Source organism: Rhinolophus hipposideros (assembly GCF_964194185.1).
Source record: "Rhinolophus hipposideros genome assembly, chromosome: 7".
NCBI classification, from domain to species: domain Eukaryota; kingdom Metazoa; phylum Chordata; class Mammalia; order Chiroptera; family Rhinolophidae; genus Rhinolophus; species Rhinolophus hipposideros.
Window position 1 is genome coordinate 26,536,369 of NC_138053.1, and position 25,835 is coordinate 26,562,203.

The 25,835-nt window shown below is 35.3% G+C and overlaps 1 protein-coding gene across 2 annotated transcripts in view; it reads left to right on the forward strand.

The window, feature by feature from the left end:
• Positions 1 to 3,181: 3,181 nt before the first annotated feature.
• The window catches only part of PJA2 (praja ring finger ubiquitin ligase 2), a 66,627-nt gene continuing 43,973 nt past the window's right edge, over positions 3,182 to 25,835 (forward strand). Inside the window, exons 1-2 of one of the 2 annotated variants that reach the window (XM_081054558.1) lie at positions 3,182 to 3,320; positions 25,343 to 25,458. In XM_081054558.1, the coding sequence (XP_080910684.1) occupies positions 25,428 to 25,458 (31 nt within the window). In that variant the 5' untranslated portion in view covers positions 3,182 to 3,320; positions 25,343 to 25,427. Of the gene's footprint in view, positions 3,360 to 25,342; positions 25,459 to 25,835 lie in introns of both variants that reach the window. The other variant, XM_081054559.1, reaches the window with a different exon arrangement.

A 25,835-nucleotide genomic window follows, 5' to 3' on the forward strand; every position in this document is an offset into this window, starting at 1 on the left:
ACATACCCTTGGAATCTCCAAGAAATCCCTGTTTCCAGATTCCTTCAGGGCACTACCCACCACACCAGAGCACAAGTCTACAGAACCCCTCATTATCTTGTTCCCGAATACCATCTCTATATGCTGTAAAATGTTAATCATTAATTATCCTGCGCCCACCAATGTAAAAGAAGTATGAGTCTCTCCATTTTACTTTTTATCCAATCACAGAGATTTACTAGCTTTGCTTTCTTCCACTCCCTTAATCTACCACCAATGGATTTCATGTAACCCTTCTTATGTCTTCCTCTTTGATTCTAATGTATAAAATAAGCTGCAAAACTGCCATTCCTGGAGCATTTTCTTAATCCATTGAGATTTTGCTTCCCAGCAATTGTCGTCAGTTTGGCTCAAATAAACTCAAATAAAAAGTTCTCCACAGGTTTGGACTTTTCTTACATCGACAAACCCAATGCCTTAGGGAGTGTGTCTCACCTCTGGAATCAACAACAATAACAATACATATAAATCAATAATACATATTATCTCTCTATACACACAACAAATAAGTACGTACTACATTATTTGTTGTAACAAATAATGTAGTTAGTACTTACTACATGCTAAGTATGATATACTTCACGTTTATTAGGTTATTTTAGTCTGTACAATTGTTGTTGGAGGCTCACAGGTATGTCCAAAAGAGGACCCAACCTGGAGCAGTGGTGACTGGATTCTTGTTTCCGCGCAAGAAAGAATTCAGTAGTGAGTCAGGTGCAGGAAAGCAAAAGTGATTTATTGGAAATGAAAGTATACACTTGAGAGGAAAATGCAGGCGAACTCAGAGACTGAGTTGCAAGAGGAAGTCACTGATCAGGGGTTTTTAACCCTCCCAGGGCAAGGAATTGGTGATGTCCCATTGACATCATTCATTTATCTCTTCCCCCTGGACAGGACCCTCTTTTCCTGCTTTTCTTCTTTATTTGGTTCCACTGGAACTGTGATGACATCAGATGTGTGATGGGAGTCATAGTAACCGCAATGTAAATGAGATTATAATGACATAATTAGCTAAAAGTCAGGTCCCAGTCATAGGGATCAGCCTAGCTGATGGCTGTTGTTTTTCTCCAGCTGCAGGTATAGGATACAGTCACTTGTTACTTGTATAACCAGTGAGGCAACTCACCTTGTACCTTGGAGGGGGTTGTCAATTTCCTAGGCTACCTATCCTGATTCACAATGACCTATGGATACGCATTATTCTTTTCCCCACATTTAAATTGTCACCAGAGAGGTAAGTAGATTGCCCAGAGGCACACAACTCTAAATCCAGGAGCTTGTATAAAAATGTGGTCTGTTTGATTCTAGAATACATGCTTTAAGCCTCCACAGCAGTGTAGCCTAAAGAGTAACAATGATCATTTCTGATGCCTCAGATGACTTCAGTTGGGACATGCATGCAGGATTAAAAACAATGACTCACATGGTGAAAAAGTGATTTTCCTATTTTGGTTCTATTTGTCTACTCTTTGATTACATCATGATAAAAATGCCATTTGTGTGATTGGTTTTTAATATGAGCCTATTGCTTGGTAAGTTCCCCTTTTATAGGCAGTGGGCTTTAGGTTCAGAGATTAGACGATAGTTTCTAGCCAGAATTTAAAAACACAGGGTTTTGTTCATTTTCTTACAGTTACTTTCCACTTAGGATAAGTGATAGAGGTTTTCCATTTTCAGCACTTTTATAAAGTTTCTTTCTTAAAGGAATTTTAACAATAGCATTTATTTAAAGAAAATTATAAATAATACTGTGAGTAGTACACACAGATATGGTTTAGAGCAATATGTGTAAAGCATGGAAATATCAGTGGGAAATGGTTTCTTGGTAAGAAATGTACTACAGGGTGGACTCGGACTTAGATTTGGTTTCACAAGATGTCTAGCAAATTCTCGTAACTTAAATTTCTATAGTAAATATTGGATAATTTATTTTCATCAACACTTAAAAAAAATAAAAAGTTTGGTTTCACTGGCAGGAGATTTTGCAGTTTCCAGGGCCAGCACAAGAAGTAGGGCTCCTACTTGTTGGGGGAGGGGCTGCGATAAGTCTGTGCTGTGCACTGAGCGTGTGTGGAGGGAGTGAAGGGGGTTGGGACAAAGATGGGAGGACAGCGGGACAATAATTAGAGAAGTCCACTGCTTTAGGATGAAAAGAGTGGATACGTGAGGGACGAAGAAACAATTTAATATCACTGACATGATTAACTAAACTGTTACCCGGGTTTAAATTAAGCAAGGTGTTTAGGGACTAACAGCTGTTATTTTAGTTGCATGGGATGGGAGCGGTTACTTCCCGGCTTAACTGCTCAGCCTCAAGATGAAAACTGGAAGGCTCTGGTCTGGCCATGGCTATAAAGAGGTAACGCAAGCCTTTCTTATACCCTGCCCACGCCCCAGTAGAATCTGAAATGAGGGGGTGAAGGTATGACTGCAGGATGGGAGGGGAAAAGGCATTGTATTGCGCGCAGAAGCAGGGTGGGAAGTCGTGTCCTTCCTCCATCTATTTTTTTCTCGTCCTGAACTGCAACGGATTGAACGTTATGCCAAGAGATCTTAACCTTGTTAGTCAGTTTTCCAGTCGAATTAAGATTGATTTTAATGCCTCTATTCTGCTTGTTGTTGTTGTAATTTCTGAAAAAGTCCAGCTGCGCCACTGATTCCCTTAGTTCTGCACATCCCATTCCCTTTCACCGAGACCCCGCCCTCTCCTCCCAGCCCAAACCACAAAAGGCCATGCAGTTCCAGCCCAGCCCAGTGCTCCGCCCCCTTCCCCGCCCACCCCCCAGCCGCCAAACGTCGCAGTGCTGCAGGGAAAGGAGGCGGGCCCAGACAGGGGGTAGGGTGGGAAAGAGTGCGGCTTCGTCCTTCCGCTCTTGCGCCAATCTGTGAAGTCTCCCTGACCCAGAAGGGAAGACCAGGGTGTAGAGGCAGTCTTTTTTTTTTCTTTTTCTGCCACGTCCCAACCATTGACGTTAGCCCACTCCTCAGGTTCCGATTGGATATGTGGATTTCTCCTGCCCCCATGCAGAAGCCCTTAAAGTCTATTGGTCGTTGTTGTCCTGGGGGCGGGGCTTGTGTGTCCGCCTCCTTCGCCTCCACCGCGGCGCAAGGGGCGGGATCCGCCGCCGCCGTCTTTGCTTCCGCCGCCGCTGTCGCCGCTGCCGCTGCGGCCACCTGCCGCTGCGCGTTCGGCGGGGGAGGAGTCGGAGGCGGAGAAGAAGGCGGTGGTGGCGGGTGGAGGATCGAGCGCTGTTCTCGCTCCGGAGCCGCTGCACAGCTCGGTGAGGGGGTTATTACAATTCGCCTTGTTCTGATGTCCGGTATGTGAGGGTCGGGATAAGGAAATTGTTGCCTTCCCCTCCTCGGTTTCTTAATTTCTGTCCTCGATGGGGAGCGGGCCTGTCCCTGGCCTGCTGCGCCGGCCATGGTGGGTGGGGTTGATGGCTGTAAGAGGCCTCCTGCGCCTCCTGGGCCCTGTCTAGCCCGGACCCCGGGCCGCATTCCTGTCGGTGGCTGCCGCGCCCGCCGCCCCCGGCGGATGACATCGGTTGGGTTCGGGGGTGTCCATCGTCGCTGTTTCCTGCCGTTTCTTCTGCTGTCCTTGGTACCTTGGCCAAGGACCCACCCCGCTGGTCTTCCCCCCACACTCGCGACTGTGTGACTCTTCTCCCCACCACACTCCCACCCACCTTCTCTGCTCGTTCCCAGTCCCCCCGCGGAGAGAGCCGAGCCATCTCACGCCGTGGGCCTGCAGCCCCCGTCTCCCCCAAAAAGCCTTCAGTCGCCGTTGCTCTCAGGGCTGTGTTTGCGTTTGTCCTGCTTGTCGCCGAGGCTCGGGCGCGCAGACACCCGGTGCAAACCTTAACAGTCGTTCTCCTCCTGGTACCAGCGCCGTTCCATCAGTGGTACTCCCCACTGACGATGTCAGATCCGAGCACGCCTCTGGCGGAGGCGCCTGCATTTAGTCATACGATTGCCGCTCTCAGTCAATTTGCGCACATTCAAAATGGTGAGTTTAAAGCCGCTCAGACCAAGTTAAAGAAAAGAGGAGGAGGAGGTAAGGAAGAATAACCTCGGAGATTTCCCTCTCCGGGCATTAATCAATCAATTAATTTTTTTTTTTTTTACACAGACCCATAGACCCTGCTGGGAATCTGCTGGTTCTGTAGAGTTTACGATTTTCCAAAAGGCTTTATATGTTATTTTTTTATCATGAACTATTTGGTCAGTAAAATTTCTTTAAAATGGCAGTCACCTCTGCTGAAGATGACAGATCATCTGAAGAGTCTGTACATAAACATGAAGATAACAGAAATAAACGTGTAAACTAGTTTTTTTCCCCAATTTTTAATTCTTAGGGAACTCATGTCATTTTTATGTGCAATAACTGGTTTTTAAGTACAGACACGCAAGCTTGTAAATTTCAACAATATAGAAAAAGGACTATTAGGTAAAATGTGAACATGTCTTCATCCCCCAGTCCCATTTCAGTACTGAGAGTTAACAATTTACTGTGCATCTTAAACACATACATGTAAAGTTGTTTTGGGGGGGTTACCAAACACATTGGTGTATCACTTGCTTTTTTTTTTTTTTTTTAACTTAATTACATATCTTGGACATCTTCACATGTTATATATAAGTTTCCCTAATACTTTTTAAAAGGTTAAGTGATATTTCATTAGTTTGAATAGGCTATAATTTAACCATTCCCTTACTGAAAGACGTTTAAATAAATTCGTTTCTTTTTGCCATCATAAATAATGCTTTCTTTAAAACCAACATTTTCATTTATTGATTGGTTTTTAATTACAAACTCTAAGCCTTTTTAAAATTTAAAAATTCACACAGTATGGAAGAACAGGATTCTTTTCCCACTTCTAGTCCTCCCTTCATCTTGAGAGTCAACTGTTCAGGAAACTTCCTCTGTATGTGATTGTTTCTGGAGCATTGGTTCCTCGAAATGGAATGGCTGGGTTAAAGGGTATGCATATTTTACATTTTAATAACCATTTCATTGTCCTTATTACTCTTTTCAAAGTTATTCTTTACTGTTTTATTTATTCCCCAGCTGAACTTTAGACTCAACTTGTAAGTTAAAGAGAAAATCCTTTGGCATTTTGAATAAGGTTATATTGAAATTTTAGATTAATTTGGAGTGAACTGAACTTTATGATATTGAGTCTCTCCCCTCAGAAATATATGTATGTATGGTATCTTTCTGTTTTATTCACATCTTGCTTTATATTTTTAGGGAAAGTTCTAGTTATTTTTCCATGTGTATGAGATTCCTTCTTAATATTTCTAGCTATCTTATTATTTGATTGCTCTAGTAGATGGAAATTTTCAATAACATTTTCTCTTTTTTTCTAATAATAGGAACGCTTTTGAATTTTTTTCCTGTTTATTATGTATCTGATCACTTTATCGAGTTGATGATTACCTGAAAATATTTACAGTTTTGTGGCTTTTTAAAAAATTTTTATAATTTATGTATTTTCCTCATTGCTCTTTGGCTATTACATGTCCTATATAATGTTGAGTAATAGCAATAATAGTTAAAAACTTGGTATTGTTTGTGACTTTAAGGGGAATGCTTCTGATGTTTTAGCATCAGTTATGATGTTTGCTGAAGCTTTTTGATAGAGAATATTAAGTTAAAATATTTTCTTCTATTCTTGGCTTTCTAAGATGATTTTATTGTTTTTTATTTCTGATGACATTTTTAAAAAACCATAAACGGTTATTGAAGTTTTTTGATGTTTTTGATATCTTTTGAGTGGTTATGTATGGGCTTCACCAATATTAATATTCTCTGGTTAATATTTTCCCGAGAGCTCCTTTGTAAAGAATAAAATTTATTTACGATAATTTACATACTATAAAACGTATATATTTAAAATGTACAGCTCTGTGTGTTTTCACAAATGTTTACACCCCTGACACCACTACCACAATCAAGAGCAGAATATTTTCATTACTGCAATAAAGATATAGAATATTTCTATCATCCCCAAAAGTTCCCTTTTGTAGTAAGTCACACTTTCACCGTTGTCCCCAGGAAACCATCTGTCTTCTTTTTCTCACTATAAATTGGTTTGGTTTGTTATAGAATTTCATATAAATGGAATTATGTAATATGTTCTCCTTTGCATCTGACCTTTTCTCTCAACATGATGTCTTCGAGGATCATCCATGTTTTTGTGCTTAACTGATTCACAACATTTTATTGCTGAATCCATATGGTATTTACCACAATTTGTTGACCATTTTACCTGTTTGTGGATATTTGGAATATTTCCAGTTTGGGGCTATTAATAAAACTATTGTGAACATTCATTCATAAGTTTTTATATGAACATATGTTTTCATTTCTCTTGGGTAAATACCTTAAAATGGAATTGTTGGGTTGCATGGTAAGTGAATGTTTAAATGTAAGAACCTGCCAAACTGTTTCCCACTTTACAGTTCCAGTTCCTCTATGTCCTCATCAACACTTAGTGATTTCAGTTTTTTTAATTTTTTGTCCCTCTAGTGGGTATGTGGTAGTATCACATTATAACTTGAACTTACACTTACCGGATGATAAGTGATACCGAGAATTTACTCATGTGTTTATGGGTCATTTGTATGTCTTCCTTTGCAAAGTATCTGTTCAAATATTTCACCATGTTTAAACATTGGTGTGTTTGTCTTACTGAGTTGGAAGAGTTCCTTACACATTTATTATACAAGTCCTTTGACCCACACAGACACATACACATTGCAGTCTGAAGCTTACGTTTTCATTTTTCTAACTTTTTAAAATAGAGACACTTTTAATTTTGATTAAATTCAGTTTGTCAGTCTTAAGTTCGCTCAGTGCAAAGTTTTGCAGAGTTTCTTTTACGTTTTCTTGTACCAGTTTTATAGTTTCAGCTTTTATGGCAAGGTGTATTATCCATTTGAGATAATTTTTTATGTGGTATGAGATAAGGGTAAGCTCACTTTCCCAATTCTAGCACCATTTGTTGGAAACACTTCCCTCATTGAATTAACTTAGTCAAAACTGAATTGACCATATATGTGAATCTGTTTCTGGACTATCCTTTTTATCTTTGTATATGTCATTTTGCCGGTACCACATTCTCATGGTTATTGTTGCTTTCTAATAAGTCTTGAAATCAGGTAATGTGAGTCTTCCAACTTTATTCTTTTTCGAAATCATTCTGGCTCTTCTAGTTTCTTTGCTTTTCCATAAATGTTTTTAGAAGTGATTTGTTGATTTTTACAAAAAGTACTGAGGGGATTTTTATTTTATTTTTATTTATTTTATTCAATTCAATTTTACATTGTATTAAATGTAATTCAATACAATGCAATTGATTGTATTGAATGTAATTAGATTGTATTGAATGTAATTCAATACAATGCAATTGAGTGATTTGGGAAGAATTGACATCTGAGTATTGAGTCTTCCAATCAGTGAACACAGGGTATCTCCATTTATTTAAATCTTTTTAAATTTATTTCATCAGCATTTTGTAATTTCAGCATACAGATATTGCTCATGTTTTGTTAGATTTATATCTAAGTATTTTATCACTTCTGCTTTCATTGTAAATGATAATTTTCTTAAAATTTAGTATGCAATTGTTCATTGATAGCATGTAGAAATACAATTTGTTTATATATACCGTGAAACCAGCAATCTTGTTAATTTCACTTAATCTAGCAATTTTTCTTTGTGGAGTCTTTGGCATTTTCCTATGTAAATAATTATGTAATTTGCAATATGCACTCATAGAACAGTTTTATTTCTTGGTTTTCAATTTGTGTGTACACCCTCCTCCCTTTCTTTCCCCTTATTTCACTGCCTAGTACCCTCTTGCATGCTACTGAACAGGAGTGATGAGAGAGGATATCCTTGTCTTATTCCTAATCTTAAAAGGAAAGCTTTCTATATTATTCCTATTCTGTTCCTAGATTGCTGAGAATATTTATCATGAGTTGACATTGAGTTCTTTCAAATTTTATTGCTATATTTATTGAGATGAACATATGGTTTATCTTTGGTGTGTTAATAAGATGAATTACATTGATTTATTTTCAGATGTTGAATCAACCTTGCATTCTCTAGACGTACTTCACTTGGATGTGATGTATTATTGTTTCCATACATTTGTGATTTAGATTTGTGTACGTTTTTTGAGTACTTTTTTATTGGGTACTTTTTTGTATCTATGTTCATGAAGGATGCTTTTTCATATATATATAGTAGTTTTTTAATCTGAATAATGCTGGGCTCATAGGGTTGGAAAGTGTTTCTTTTTATGTTTTCTGAAAAAAAAAACACTGGATAGAATTAATGTTTGTTAGAATTTGCAAGCTAATCCATCTGGGACTAGTTTTCTTTGTTGAAAGGTTTGAAAGGATAAATTCAATTACCTTAATAAGTATAGGATGATTATGGTTATTTCTTCTTGAAAACTTTTAGTCTTTGACTATTTGAGTCACTTTTTCTCAGTACGTGAGCTTTAGTAGTTTGTGTCTTTCAAGGAACTTATCTATTTCATCTATTCATTGCCATGAAGTTGTTTATTTATTGTTCTTGTAATGTCTGTTGCATCTGTAGTGATGTCTTCTTTTTTTTTTCTTTCATTACTGATATTGTCAGTGTGTCCTCTTTTTTGCCTTTGTTTGTTTCCATGTTTATCCAGATTTTTATTTTTCCAAAGATCCAGCCCTTTATTTTATTGCTTTTTAATATACGTTTTCAATTTCATTGATTTCTGCTTTTTTTTCTTTCATTTTTTTTGTATGTCTTGGGTTTAAATCCACTCTAGTCTGATTTCCTAAGGTGTAAAATGTTCCCACAGATTTTGTTATAATGATGTTTTCTATTATAAGTTCTTATGTGACTTTCACTTTGACCATGGGTTTTTTAGAAGTGTGTTGTTTAATTTCCATATATGTGGTGATTTTGCCTAACTTTTTCTGTAATTGATTTCTATGTTTAATATTGTTGTATACGGATAACATGCATTGTATAATTTCTTTCAAGCTCTTTGAAGGTTTTTTTGTTTGTTTGTTTTTGGCCCAGAATATGGTCAGACTTGGTAAATGTTCCATGTGCGTTTCCAAATAATAGGTATTCTGCTTTTGGTTGGAGTATTGTGTAAGTTCTATATTCTATATTAAATATTAATTTCTATATTTTACATTGAATAGTCTAATTGTCAGGTCAAGCTGATTGATGGTGCTTCTTAGGTTTTCTATTTTCTTACTGATCTTCTGTCTACTTATTTTGTTGATCACTGCAAGAAGAGTTGAAGTCTCCAAGTATAATTACAGATTTGTCTATTTCTCTTATTTGTTCTAACAAGTTTGCTTTATGTAGTTTGAACTTCTATTGTTAGGTTCATATACAGTTAGGATTGTTGTCTTGGTAAATTGACCCCTTTATCATTGTATAATATTCCTCTTTATCTTGGGTAGTGTTTCTTCTCTACAGTCTACTTTATCTGATATTAATATCGCCACTGCATGTTTCTTTTAATTAGTGTTTGCATGTTATGTTCTTTTACTTTGAATTTATGCCGTAATATTTAAAGGGAGTTTGCTGTAGACAACCTGCTTTTTAACTGGCACTCTGGCTTTTTAATTAGGTGATTTACATAATTTATTTTTAATGTAATTATTGATGCAATTGGATTTAAATCTACCATCTTAGTAGTTGTTTTCTATTTAACCCATCTGCTCTATATTCTCTATTTTTGAGATTGTTTTATCCTTATTGGCTTGCTACTTATACTTAGTTTGCCTCTTTAAAAAAGTTATACTGGTTTCTCTATGATTCACCTTACACATCTTTAATTTCAGCCGATATCCAAGCACTATAATACTACTATTTATAGAGTGTCAGCCTTACAATAATATATTTTCACTTTCTCCTTACTATCTTTTGCACTATTGTTGTCATACATTTTACTTTTACTTATGCCACAAATTCATAATATCTTCCTATTATGTTTTTTTTTCAAACCTGCATTGCCCAGTATGTTATTCGCTGGCAAGTGTGACTATCTAACTTTGAATTTAGAGTAGTTAGTATTTAATTAGATTGTAATTAATTTTCTCTCTTTTACTAGCTTTTTTCAAGTACTTAGTAGCCACGTGTAGCTTTTAGCTTTAACATTGAACTGTGTAAGATATTTCTGTCATACCACAAAGTTTTATCACACAGTGCTACTTTCCATAGTTCTCTTTTGAAGTGACTAAAAAATAAGAAAAAATATATTACATTTACCTTCACTTTAATATTTTTCGGAGTTCTATACTTTGTAGAATCAAGTGTCTTTCTTGTATTCTTTCTGCCTGAAGAACTTCATTTCACATTTCTTGCAGTTCACATCTACTGGTAACAATATCTCTTGGATTGGCTTAAACGTACTGTATTTTACCTTTTCTTTTGAAAGATATTTTGCTGGATACAGAATTCTTGTTTCGTGTTTTTCTTGTATCACTTTAAGGTTGCCTTTATGTATTCTTTTGGCTTGCATAGTTTCTGACAAGAAGTTAGTTGTAATTCTTCATTCCTTGGTCTGCATCAAAAATGTTTCCTTTATTGTTGGGTTTTATAGTTGGTAGAATAAGATTTGTCTTTGGTGTGTGTATGTTTTGCATTTATCCTGATTTTTGTGGTTGTCCACTGAGTCTAGGTTTATGGTTTGATCTCTTAAATCATATTTGGATACTTCTCAGCATTTTTCTTCTAATAGTTCTTCTGTACCACTCACTTTCTTCTTTGTGGGATTCCAGTAGTTCATCCCAGCATTCTTGGAGGCTCTGTTATGTTTCCATCCCCTGCATTTTTAAAAAAATTAACTTTTTATCTCATTTTGGGTAATTTCTCCTGACCTGTCTTGAAGCTCATTTATACTTTTCCCAACTAGTGTTTTTCTGAGCCCATAAAATACATTCTTAATCTCTGTTACTGTGTTTTTTGTTTCTTGCATTTTCATTCCTAAGATCCTTAGTCTGTTTCCTAATCCCACCCCAGGAGTAAAGGCCTTTTCTTTTACCCATCTCTACCCCCTCCCCAGTGATTGCTATCCTCGTCCCGGTAGTTTAAGTCTTTTTTCTTTAGGGGTTAGGGTTTAGGGAGGGTTTCCTTCCTTTCCTTCCTTGGCAGTTGCTCCCTGTCTTTCACCACTGAAAAATGGCCTCTTTAATCTGCCAGCCTGTTTCCAGTCTTTTCAGTACCCAGTAGAAATCCAGGAATAAGGGCCTGTGAGTGACTGCCAAATTTTTTTGTTTCTACAATTCTCAGAGATTCTGTACTCTCTGTCTAATCTACACTTTGTCTTTACCTGCAACATAATTACCCAAGGAAGGAAACTTAAACTCTCTTTAAAGGGAAGTGAGTTATCCAGAAACCCTAGTAAACAACATTCAGCATACAGGAAGGATGTATTTTGTAATTTCTAGGGGAACTATTAAAAGAACGATACTGACAGGTATATCAAATAAGCTAGTGCTTGACATAAAATGGAATAGTAAAAAAAAAAATAATAACCAGTACCAAAGAAGTCAAGGAAGGAAGAATAGAGGAACAACAGATGAGGAAAATGAAAAGAATAGCAAAATGTTACTTAAACACGTCTATAGTGGTAATTATGTTACATTTAAATGGATTAAACACTTCAGTGGAAATACAGATATTGTTAGGCTTTATAAATAAGCATGACTCAACTATATTCTGTTCATAGAAAAAAAAACTTTCAATGTAAAGGCTCAGATAGGATAAAGTAAAAAGAAGGAAGAAGTGTTGTCTGTAAACACTCACCAAAAAAAAGCTGATGTGGCTATATTAACAACATACAAAACAGTCTTAAGGCAAGACCTTTTTAAGGGATGAGGACAAAAATATAAGTGTTCATCAAGAAGACATAATAATCCCCAGCGTATGTTCACCTAATAATATATAAGGTGTGATCAAACAATACGGTAAATGTTTAAATGAAAAAGAATTTATTACAGTAAAGGATACATTGCCATTAATCTCCCTCAAAATACTCTCCCTCACTTCGAACACACTTATCCCATCTCTCTTGCCAGTTTCTGAAGCAATTCTAGAAGTCTTCTTTCTTGAGTGTCTTTAATTGTGCTGCTGTGGCTGCCTCCCTGTCCTGAATCATTGTGACATTGGGGAAGAGCCAGATCCAGTGAATAAGGTGGATGAGGACACACCATAATGTTTTTGTTTGACAGAAATTGCTGTATCAGAAGTGATGTGTGACACGGAGCATTGTCATGATGGAGGTTGGTTTATACACCTTCAAATACACCTTCTCTCGACCGTAGCTCACACCCGACTGACTGCATCGAACAAGTTGAAACTTGTCACACACTGTTACTAAGGTTTGATGCGCCGCTTCCCGTATTGAAGATCTCTGCCTTTCCATTGGATGGCACTCAGCAGCAGCATTTGCCATATTTTCTGATCACAACAGAAAGGCTTTTTGTCACACATCGCTTCTCGTATGGCAGTTTCTATCAAATTAACATTACGTTTTGTCCTCATCTACCTTACTCACTGGATCTGGCACCATGCGACTTCTGACTCTTCCCCAAAGTCAAAAATGACCTTTACTTTCAGGTAAACATTTTGAATCAATTCAGGACACTGAGGCAGCCATGACAGCACAATTAAAAAAAGCATTCCAGAAATGCTTCAGAAAGTGGAAAGAATGATAAGTGTGTTCGGAGAGAGGGAGGCGTATTTTGAGGGACATTAATGCCGGTGTCTTTTATTATAATACATTTTTTTCATCTAAAGACCGTATTTTTTGATCACACCTCATAGTGTCTGAATATAAAAGTTAATATAACTAACAGGAATTACAGATAAGCATTTGTAGCTAGAGATTTTAAATATACATTTAAAGTAACTGATAGAACAATTATACAAAACTGTCAGTAAGGGAACAGAAAATTTGACATGATTATTCAACTTGACATAATTGACATTTGTAGCATATTGTATTTAACAACTGAAGACTATACGGTTTTTAAAATGCACATGGAACATTTGCCAAAATATTCTCGTCTTTAATGTATCATCAGATTTCAAAGGATTGAAATTGTACAGTGTATTTTTTCTACCACTGTGGAATTATTACAACTCAGTAACAGAAAAATAACTAGGAAATCTCTAAATGTTAGAAATTAAACAAGACATGAATAAGACATAAGTTGTACATGAATCAAAAACAAAGTCATAATGGAAATTGGGAAACATTTTGATCTGAAAAACAATAAAATACAATAGAACTTGTTTAATACAACTGAAGCAGTGCTTTGAGAGAACTTTATATTTTTATATGCATATGTGAATACAGGCGAAAGGTTAAAAGTCGGTAGTATAATCTCACAACTAAAGGGAGAAAAATATCAAACCCAAATAAAATCAAAAGAAGGAAATAGTAAATATAAAAGTAGAATCCAGTGACATAGAAAAGTTTTACAGTCAGTTTGTTGAGAGGACTTTTTAAAAATAATAAACGTGTAATGAAGTGGTCAACAAAAAAAATGGGAGAAAACACAAATTACCAATACCAGGAATGAAAAAGGAGGCACTGCTACAGATTCTATAGATATTAAATTGTTAATAAAGAACAATACTAACAACTTTTTATTAATACATTTGATAACTTGAATGAAAGATCATAATCCTTGAAAAACAATCAAAACTGACATGTGAAGAAATGAAAAATACAAGTTGTCCAATGTCTATTAAACAAATTGAATTTATCAAAAACTTTCCTACAAGAAAACCCTAGGCCTACATGGCTACAACTGGTAAATCTTCCAAACATTTAAGTAAGGTCTGATGTCAGTTTTACATAGACTCTTCTGAGAGTTAACAAAAAGAAAGAAAGGGAGGGAGCGTGGGACGGAGGAAATTCCCAGGATATTTTATAATTTTAGCAACATCCTGATAGTAAAACCTGATAAGACCATGACAAAGGAAAGGATTTTTAGGCCAAGATTTCTCTTGAACATAGATAATGGAAATAATCCAGTGATATGTATAATAAAAGAATAATATGTCCCAGATTTGTTCCAGGAAAGCGAGGTTGGTTTTAATGTTTTTAAGTCAATCAGTGTAATCTACTTCTTTAACAGAACAATGTTGAGTAACCAGAGGATCATTTCTGTAGATAGAGAAGTTATTTGACAAAATTCAACATCTGTTTTGTTAAAAATTCTCATCAAACTAGGAGAAAGAAACATTAATTTTGTAAAAAGTATCAACAAAAAACCCACAGCTAATATCATACTCAGTGAGTGAAAGTTCTAGCCAAATATTGGAGGAAACTAGAAGAATTCAGGATCCAGTCTAGGGTACAGGTATAAAACAATCTCAAAGATAACAGCACCAGAATCTGATATCCACAAAGGTGTATTGCTGAAATATCATTTTTCTATTATCATCCCCCTTTCTATCAAAGATAACTACATTAAGACCTAGGTCTGTGCAGATTAAGCCTAGTTTCAATAAATTTGGTCTAATTATTTATACATGCTGAAAGAAGAGTGATTGACCATATAGGCTCTTTTAAGTCTGCTTTGCTGGAACTTTTCATAAGGAATATCAAATTGGACTTACAAGAGCTTCTCCACGCTAGAAGCCAAGCTAAGGACTTGTTCAATTGTGCCCTGTTACAAGGAAAACAGATTGTTACTGAACTTATGTAAAGACATATATTGTCATAAAAGTAGATGTGTAATAGTGGTTTTTGAATTCTGGAGGGATCAGGTAGAGAGAAAAGTATAATTTTTTAAACCTTTGTTGCAAAAGATACACTTTATCAAATTCCTCTAATTTATAGATGGCATAATAGAGAGGAGAAAGGGGATCCTTTAAATCTGCAAACAAAACATTAAAGAACTAACAATGTTTTAAATGAAGTCATAACAATTATAATCATCTTTAATGTTCATTCGCTGTTATATAATTGTTTTGCTTCATCTTGGGTTAGCAGCTTTATGAATCAATCAGTTTTCCATTAAAGTTTTAAAAATTATTAACCTCAGTTCAATATTTTGATCTTAAAGTTACCAGGAATCTGCGTTTTAGAGTACTTGTCAGGGTCTTTTCCATGAATTTCTTTGAAGACGAAGGACTATTACAGGAACACTTTTACAAAAGCATCAGAGTAAAAACAGTAATTGTAAATGACAAAAGACTTGAAAATGACCATCGTTGGTGATCTGATGAGAACACACACACACACACACACACACACACACACAGAAAAACAAACATGCGCCCTCACCATGCAATTGACTTATTCGTTCAACCAAAGTGACAACATTTAAAAGGCAAATACAGAAAGTTAAATAGTTATTAAAGAACCTTAGCTCTTTTAGTAGAGAAGACTCAGTTGTTTTTGTAAGTAATCAAAGACTTGATCATGATAATGTGAAGCACAGGAAATATTTTCATGAGACACAGAATCTTTGTTTCCTATGCAGATTACATTAAAGGTTAAGAAAAAACCCTTTGTTTATGATTTCTTACTAAGAGCAGGCCATTATCTAAAAAACCCTGTTCTTTCAAGAAAGAGAAAACCAAATTCTAATTTTGCACGAGGATACTTTGGATATATTAAAACTCTCTTTTTTTTAAATAAATCCATTCCAGTCTTAGCATGAATACACATGGAATTCTTTTTCAATATTCATTTTCTGCAAACCTTCTGCAAGTTTCTGTATCCATTTAGCTGTTATCCTATCTTTTTTTTTTTTCCCCCAAACTGTAACAGTCATTTTACTTTAGGACAAAATTACTTTTTTCCTTTACAAAACAAAACAAACAAAAAACGTGTTCTTCATATCTTTCCTTATCCTAAAAAACATATTTACTTCTTTTTCATTTACAGTTATTTTCTTTCACTGTTACTATTTCTGGTAGTTTTAATTGCATATACTAATTAGAATTCTTAACCTTTGAGAGTCTTTAATTCCCACTGAAAAATAAGAAGTAAGCAATTATATAGGCTAGCAAATTTATAAATACATTGTATAATTTCTAGGAGTATATTCTTCCTCATAATATTTTCAGATTGGCACAAAACATGTTAATAGACCTAAATATCTTTTGTCTCTCTGTAAAAAATTAAAAAAACAAAAGTAGGTAAACTTATGTTTAGCGTTTGATGTTTATCTTATTTGGTAATGATTTAGGTTTTAAACGAATATCCATTATTTAACTCAGTATGAACTTTTGTTTTTATTTAAATTGCTTGCTTTTAGTAATGTGCTTGAATTAGACATTAAACAACTAACCACTATCTTAGTAAATTATTTTTCTTATTGACAGATTTTGAAGATATTCTTGCTTTTATTAAACCAACAAACTTGAACTAGCTTTATCAAAGATTGTCCTATATCATGTGAACTTAAAAAACATTTAGGTAAATTTCTATATTTCTTAGTCTATACTTGATTATATAAATACTTAAATTTTTAAAGACAGAGCTTTTTACAAATTCATTTTGGCAATACCATTTGGAGGTAGAAAAATGTCAAATATCTATAACATATGGACACACATAAACATACAGAAAGACATAAACATTTAGCCATGTCTTGTATAAAACTCAAAAGACTTGTTGGATACAAATTGTTTTTCTGGTAGATGGACTAAATTAGTTACCTGCTCAGATGACCAGTTATTTTGCTAAAGATGTTTTGTTTGCATGCTATTGGTATCCTTTTAGAGCTGTTTTTAGAGTCATTTTGTCTTTTAGCAGTTTGTAGTCAACGAATGTATTTCATTGTTTCAGAGTAGTTTGGAATCCCCTCTTTTAAGATTGCCCCGTAAGGTGGACTTACCTAAGTTGTTCCCCAAGTGGCCACAACAATTCCAAAAATTCACCTGTTTTTCCAAAAGGCACAAGGTCTTGGTGCATTGACCAGGTGTAACCCATTTTTGCCTTTAAATTTCCTAAGATGTCTGTACTATGAAGGGCCCTGTTTTCCAATACCTGTTCCAAAACACAGGGAATCATGTGTTTTCTCTCCTTTTGAACACAATGGGGTGACTTACCAAGAAGCTTCAACAAACAAAATACAGGTATTCATAATAAAGTTGGAGACTTCAAAATGCAGAGAATGGAGTTTGTATCCAAGAAAGTCTCAGACTCCAGGGTTGGTGAGAAAGTAGGGAGCTCAGGGAAGTCTGTGGGTACCAGCACCTGTTTGCTCACTGGCCTTGGAGTCATGGGGGATGCGTGGTTTTCTTGGGGCCCACTTCTGATGCCATGAACTATCAAAGGTTCAAAAATAACAGAAATAAAACCAATGAATCACTGAAGTAGTAATTAGTAAAAGTTGATTGTGTACACACCAAAACAAGATTTGTAAATAGGAGCACTCAAAACAAAACACGGAATGAGTCTCAGGGGTATATTGTTAAAAGGCGCTTTATGTAGTGAGAAAGCAGTGACTTTATTCTTCACAGTTTCTGGTTGCTATACAGATGGTCCTTGACTTACAATTAGGTTACATCGTGGTAAACCCATCATGAGTTGAAAATGTAAGTCGAAAATGCATTTAATACACCTAACCTATTGAACATCATAGCTTAGCCTAGCCTATCTTTAACACATTCAGAACACATACATTAACCTACAGTTGGATGAAATCTTCTAATATAAAGACTACTTATTAATTAAATGTTGAATATCTCATGTAATTTATTGAACACAATATCCAAAAAACACAACACAGTACACTGGAGAGTATATAGGTTGTTTACCCTCATGATCTTGTGCCTGACTGGGAGCTGCACCTCACTGCTGCTACCCAGCTCCACCAGAGTATCGTACCACATATTAGCCTGAGAAAAGTTCAAAATTTGAAGTATGGTTTCTACTGTATGCATATTGCTTTCACCCCATCATAAAGTCCGTAAATTGTCAGGGACCATTTGTATTAGAATTTTCTTAAATGATAGGGAATTGGTCAGTAGTTACCTCATATTAACCTTGGGAATCAGTTCAAGTTTTGCTTATGATTTTTAGAGACATAAGCAAGAAATGATCCGGGTCAATTTAGCCTTGCAAATTAAGCTAAATTAAGCTTTGTTCATATGACTAGACTGGTTTTTGTCTGTTCAGGGAATTTTCAGGTCTGGTCTCTGTTTGGTTTTGACTTTAACACAACCAAAAAAGTATAAAATAAAATTGGAAAAGTATATTTATTAGAATAGCATCAAAATATGTAAGATACCTAAGAATAAATCTAATAAAACTTGGGTAAAATCTTTACACTGAAAATTACAAAACAGTGTTGAGACATTTTAAAATACTTAAGGAAATGGAGAAACATTCCATCTTTATGCAGTAGGAAACTCAATATTGTTTAAAATATCAGTTTTCCCCCAGTTGAGCTATAGGTTCAATAAAAATCCCAGAATTTTATTTTTTATTTTTGGTCAAATGATTCCAGAATTTCGATCAAAATGTACATGTCTCAAATGTCAAGACTTGATAGGAAGTTATAGTAATTAAGACAGTTGATATTAGAATAAGGTAGACAAAAAGACTGATAGAAGAATAGAGTACCTAGAAAATGTAAATCTTCACATGTGCATTCTTGGTGTATAACAAAACTCTGCTGAAGTTACGAGAAAGCATCTATTTTTAATAAACTGTGTTAGGTAAACTGGATATCTATGTGAATAAAAAAGAACCTTAACTTTTACCTGATACTCTATTCAAAAGGTCATTTGAGTTGGATAATAGATCTAGGTGTAAAAGCTAAAATTATCAAACTTCTAGAATAAAACCTAGGAGAATATCTTCATCACCTTAGTGTAGGCAAAAATTTCTTAGAATATAAAATTGATAATTTAGACTACAGAAAATTAGAATTTTTATTTATCAGGATATCATTCACATAGAAAAAAGTCAAGCTATATACTGCAAGAAAATATTCACATTAAATAAATCTGGTATCCAGAAAATATAAGTAAATCTTACAAATCAAAAAGGAAAAGGCAAACAATCCAGTTTTTAAAATATGCAAAAAAGTGAGCAGGTTGTTTATAAAAGAAGATACCCAAAAGGTCAGTATGCGTAGGTGAAGGTGCTGTACGTTATCACTCATCAGGAAGTGTCACACGGGCACCATGACTCCCCGGCCAGAATGGCCGAAATCAGAGACTGACAATACAGGCGTTGCCAAGGATATGAAACAACTGACACTCTTCTATATTGCTGGTGGGAATGAAAATTGTTTCAGCTGCTTTTGAAAACTGACAGTTACTTGTTACAGTTAAACAGCCTTCTACTGTGATTCTAGGTCAAATGTACGAAGAAAGGTAAAACAAAACAAAACATGTACAAGGATGTTTGCAGCAACATGAATGAATCTCAGAACTATTTTGTTGAGCAAAAGTAAACTCATAAAAGAATTTATGCTGTTTTATGATTTCACTTGTATGAAGTTTAAAACAGGAAAAATTAATTTAGGGTAATAGAAGTCAGGAAAGTGGTTGCCTCTGGGTTGGGAGCAGTTAATGACTTGGATGGGCCCGGCAAGTGAGAACTTCCTGAAGTGATGGTAATGTTTTATATCCTGGTCTAGGTGGGAGTTACTCAGATGTATACATATATAAAAATTCATTGAGCTACAATGTGTGCCTCAGAGTTTGTTCTTTATTACATGTAAACAATTCTTCAACAGATGTTTGCAGAGAAAAGGAAAATACTTTAAAAGTTTTTGCTATGAAAGTTTCCAGACAAATTTCTATAGAGTTACAAAGAACCCCCCTGTATACATCATCTTGTTTCAACATTTCACCTTGCTTGTTTTTTTTTATTCCCCCATCCCCACTCACATGTGCTCTTTATTTGTTGTTAGCACGCATCTAAGTATCTTAATATCAGATATAGTAATGTATTCTGAGCACATATTGTGACTTTTATCATCAGATGAAATTTGTTGCATTTTGGTATGCATAACATTGAATTTTCTGTTTTCCTTTTTTTCCTGTAGCCTTATTTATTGTTTTCCTGGCTTCAATGGGAAAATAAATCTCTGCTGCTGCTTTATTCTGAACTGGTCTCAAATGGAGGGTGGGTTGAGCAGAACTCGTCTTATTTGTCCACACCTGAATCAGAGATCTTCCTGTCTAAGGAGATAGATTTTAGGAATATTCATCTTGTTTTTTTAATGGATTGATACTTTATTCTTTCACCTCAGTTTGTCTTTGACTCTCCTTTAATTTTTTTTCTTCTTTAGCCAGTTGTACCTCCATTAAACCATAGAAACTATTTTTCTAGTGTGTTGGGTATATGCTCATTTAGTTTTTTTCTTCACAGATTTCTCTATATAGTCTTTTCAAAAACAGTATTTTGTAACCCGTTTTAAAAACAGAATAACAATTTATAAATATTTGGTGAGATATCATAACAAATTGGAAATACGTTTTTTGATTACTTAAATATAAAATTTGGATATTATCCGAAGATCTGTCTCTGATTACATATATCTTATGTTTGATATTTTTAACGTAATTTTCACTATATCAATGCTCAGTTTTATTGTTACTCTTTTACAATAGTTTATAAAAGTTTTCGGAGAAGAGTAGTTTTTAAGCAAGCTTAGCCTTTCATCGGATTACCTCTGGATATTGCCAGGGATAACAAACGCATTTCATCTTAGAAGTTTAAATTTTAATTTGTACTTTAAAATTTTCTCTCTGCTTTAAGTATTATTATAGTTTCCGTAGTCCATTTGCAGAGTTTGGTAGTCATGTGCTGGAAGTTTCCTTGTGTAGCATCCTATACCTTCCAAACCTAGTGGGTGACAGTAGGTCACTTGATTTCCTGCAATTAGTTTTAATAATGTGTCTAGTTGTTTACAGTGACATGTAGGAAGAGTAACACCTCAGTCCTTACTTATTGTGTATCCACCAGTGAGATCGACTGGAATATCTTGCAGCTGTGTATACGTACGTATAAGCAATCATCTGTGCTTATGGATAGAATATTTGAAAGCTTTAGAGATAGATTAAAAAGAATATGTAAGTGTGAGAATAATTTAAGTACAACCTTGTTCTTATTTAAAATAAATGTTTATTAATCTCTTGGAATATTTACTTTGCCTTAACAGCTGAAAATAAATGAAATAATGTTAGTAAGCTAAGGTAAAATATGATTGGTTCAAACATGTAACAGTTTTCTGAAGCATGTCATTGTCATAAACTCATCTTGTCATGAAGTTTGTATTTCTGAATTTATAGCTCAATTAACCAAAATTTTTTTGACTAAAGAATTTTTTTTTAAAGGAAATGTAGGCTAGATAATTATAGAAGTTTATTTCAAAAGGAATTTTAAGAAATATCTTTTGGACATTTTGGAGACATGTATGCCAAGTTAAATATAGAAGAATATAAAATAAATATTCCAATCAGCTTGGGAAAGTAATGAAGAGTTCCCCCTTTGAATAGTTAGATCAAATTGTATTTGTTTCTCAGCTAACTTTTGTATTTCTAGATAAGACACTATTTATAGTAAGTTACTTCTAGGCAGTGTACTGAATGGGAGAAATATTTGCAAATCATATATGTGATAAGGGGTTAATATTCAAAATATAAATTCATATAACTCAATAACAAAAAAAGAAATCTGGTTAGAAAAGGGGCATAGGATATGAAAAGCCATTTTTCCAAAGAAGACATACAGATGACCATCAAGTACGTGAAAAGATGCTCAACATCACTACTTATCGGGGAAATGCAAATAAAAACACAGTACAATATCACCTCACACCTAATAAAATGGCTATTATCAAAAGGACAGGAAATAACAAGTATTGGGGAGGATGTGGAGAAAAGTGTACTGTTGGTGGGAGTGTAAATTGGTGCAGCCACTATAGGAAACAGTATAGAGGTTCCTCAGAAATTAAAAATAGAACTACCATATGATCCAGCAATTCCATTTTGGGGTATTTATCTGGAGAAAACAAAAACACTAACTTGAAAAGATATATGTACCCTGCCCCCACTGCGTGTTCTTGCTGCCAAGATATGGAAACAACCAAAGTGCTCATCGATGGTTGAATGGATAAAGAAGATGCAGTATAAAATCAAGAAATGCCAAGATTGCTGGCATTCACCAGAAGGATTCTTCCCTAGAGCCTTTAGGGTGGAGCATTGCCCTACAGACTGACACCCTTATTTTGGACTTTTAGCCTCCAGAACTGGAGGACAATAATTTGTTATAAGCCCCCCCCCCCGAAAAAAATAAGATCTTCATGAAAAAATAAAAGTGATATGAATATTATAATTTTATTCAGCCATTAAAAGACTGAAATCCTGCCCTTTGGAACAACATGTATAAATCTGGAGAGCACTACGCTAATTAAGTCAAACAGACAAAGACAAATATTCTGTGATCTCACTTATGTGTGTAATCAAAAACAAATAAATCAAGCTCATAGATAACAGTACAGACTGATGGTTGCTAGAGGTGGGGGTGATTGGGCAAAATGGGTGAAGGGGTCAAAAGGTACTAACTTTTAGTTAAAATAGTGAGTTATGGAGAATATAATGTACAGCATGGTGACTATATAGTATTTAATACTTTATTGCATATTTGAAATTTTCTAAAAAAATAGATCTTAAAAGTTCTCATCACAAAAATGTTTTATAACTATGTACAGTGACAGATGTTAACAACTTATTTTGCAATATACGAGGTGTGACAATTAAGTTTGCGAACTCGTCCTAGAAAAATTGCTATGTACCTCATGCTGAATATCACTACGGTCACCTCTGAAGTACTCCTCTTGGGAAGCTATGCACCCATGCCAGCGCCTAGTCCACCCTTCAGAGCAATTTTGGAACTCTTTTTTTGGAATGGCCTTCAGAGCTGTCGTCATATTATACTTGATGTCCTGTCATCAAAATGTTTTCTTTTCAATTATTTCCTTTATATTTGGGTAAAGAAAGAAGTCAGTGGGGGACAGATTAGGTGAGTAGGGAGGGTGTTCCAATACAGTTATTTATTAGCTCAAAACTCCTGCACAGACAGTGCTGTGTGAGGTGGTACATTGTCATGATGCAAGAGCTTCTTAGGGACCATTTTTGCAAACACCTTTCTCATCGATGTTTACTTGGTCTGCTGTGCTTCTCACAGTCAACTGACGATTTTGACGCACAACTCGATGAATTTTTGCAATGTCTTCGTCAATTCTGCTCCTTACTGGCTGCCCTGACCTCTCTTCATCAGTGAAACATTCTCTCTTTATGGCATTGTCCCCATAAACTTGAACTAACATGGCCCTGATTTCACTTCCCCTTTTGCCAAGTTGAACAAGAAATTTAATGTTCATTGCTCTAATTCAACCTCAGACATTCTCGCAATGGCACACAAAAACACGCAGTGACAATGAATACCACTCAGCAAGACATCCCCACACATTGACACGAACACAGCTGCGAGACACTGATATACAGGTTATGAAACCTTACCCAGCTGTTTGTACAGTGCTACCAATGTAAGCGCACAGTGGCAAGTTCGCGAACTTAATTGTCAGACTGCACATACAACTACTGAATCATGCACACCTGAATCCAATACAATGTCATGTCAATCATACCTCAATTTTTTTTTCTTTTTAAAGTGAGTTATTTCTGGCTCCCACCAGATGAGTTACAGAGTATGTAAATCCAAGCTTTTAATTGAAACTCATCTCCTGGGAGTTCAACTAATTTCTTTTTCCCTGTCCCTAAAGTTTCATTTAAATCAGTTACATTTAAATTCTAAAAGTAAGTTTCCCGGATTCAGTAGCTATGTAATGACTATCTACTGGGTGATAGGTGGAGTGTTCGTGCTAAGCAGCTGTTCCGATATTGCCAACAAGCAAAAGACTGGTATCATTCCTTTTGATACTGTCAAGCACAGCATAGCAGCCATGCTGAGAGTAAGTGAGTGGGTAACAGACCTTGGAAACAAGTAAACTAAATTTAGATCAGCAGAAACTGGAATCACATTAAAGAAAAGTATGGTTGAAAAACGGTGATTTTCTTGATTTCTGTTGCTCTCCAGTTCTTCCCTCTCACTCTCTTTTAACAGCATTCTGATCAGTCTTTACACCCACCACTCTACCAAATGTGCACTTGTCAGGATCTCTCGTGCCCTCCATGTTGCTAAGTGCAGTGGCCAGCTGTGCATCCTCATCACACTTTACCTTTCAGCAACATTCGGCACAATGGATCATTTCTTCTGACTGAAGCACTTTCTTCATTTGACATCCATAATCCTGGGTCTTTCTTTTCTCTCACTGGCCTCTCTGTCCGTTTTTCTGATACTTTTTCCCTGGCCTCTTAATATTGGATCATCCTTGGCTCAATCCTTGCTTGAACTTCTTCCCTTCTTTAAGTACACTTTGACGTCTTATCCAAGTTCATAAGTTCATGTCTTTTTGAATATTATCTATATATTCATTGTTCATAACTCCCAAGTTATACCGGCAGCTTCAGTCAGCTCCAGGCTCCTATTTATCATTTCTAATTGAATGTCTAATAGGTATCTCAAGTTTAACACATCCCAAACTAAACTCCAGATGTTTTCTCCACACCTGCCTCTTCCACAAATCTTCCTACATCAGTTATCGGCAATTCTATTTTTCTAGTTGTCCAGGCTATAAAGCTTGACTCTTTACCTTCTGTGTCAGGAAATTTTGTTGGCTCTAGTTTCATAATATGACCAGTGCTCACAGCCTCTGTTTTTACCCTGTTCTAAACCACTGTGATCTCTTGCCTTTCTTATTTAGATAGCTTTGTAACCATGTTTCCTGCTTTTGACCTTATTCCTCTTCAGTCTATTCAATACGGTAGCCAGAGTGTTAGGGTGAACTTCTTTTAACAATCCCAGGGTTATAGTGTTTAATGGAGAAGTGAAGATAGCATAGGGTAGTAGACTCCCCAATAGTTTGGTCACGTACCCCCATCGCACTTCTCCAAATATATTTGCTTATTCAAATATAAATTATAAGTAATTGTCTCATTGTCAGTCTTAAGGATGAAGTATACTACGGCAAGGTTTTTAAAGAGATGTATATCTGTTTTCAAATGGCCATCTTATAGTTATGAGGTTTTTGATTGACTTGTCAGATTAGATTGTATTTTTTTATGTATTATGCGGCTAACAGATTTCACTAGAAGGAGGAGGGGCATTAGTTTTGCCTTTTTGTTTTGTGCTTGTATTAATGTTTTGTTTAATTCATGGTTTCTTTGTAGGAATCTCCTGCTGCTTATTGATTGTGAGTAAAAAGTAAATCACATCCATAATTCCACTGAACTGGGCACACGAAAACTACCATATATGTCACAGTATATTGAAAAAGAGCCAGCAGGTAAGCAAGGTGTCTCTGTCAGTCCTGTACAAGAAGGACTTTGTATTTTTCCCTTTGGATACCATATGTGATCATGGTCTTACTTAAGGCCAGTTTCAATCCATATATTGAATTTTTGTAAAGCTTCATTTCTAATTTTTAATATGAAAATAAGTATAAGTAGAAATCTTATATTTTCTTTCCACATGCCCTTGGCTTCCATTGTGCTTTCCACTTTGGAGACTTTTTTTGGAGGAGTTGGAAAGGCTAGTGATTCTGGAATCATACTATTAGATTATTGGAAAGATTACTTAAAAACTTTAATCTTAATATTTTGATCTCTAAAATAAAATACAGTGTCTATATCACTAGGTCGTTGAGGGGATTACGTAACATCA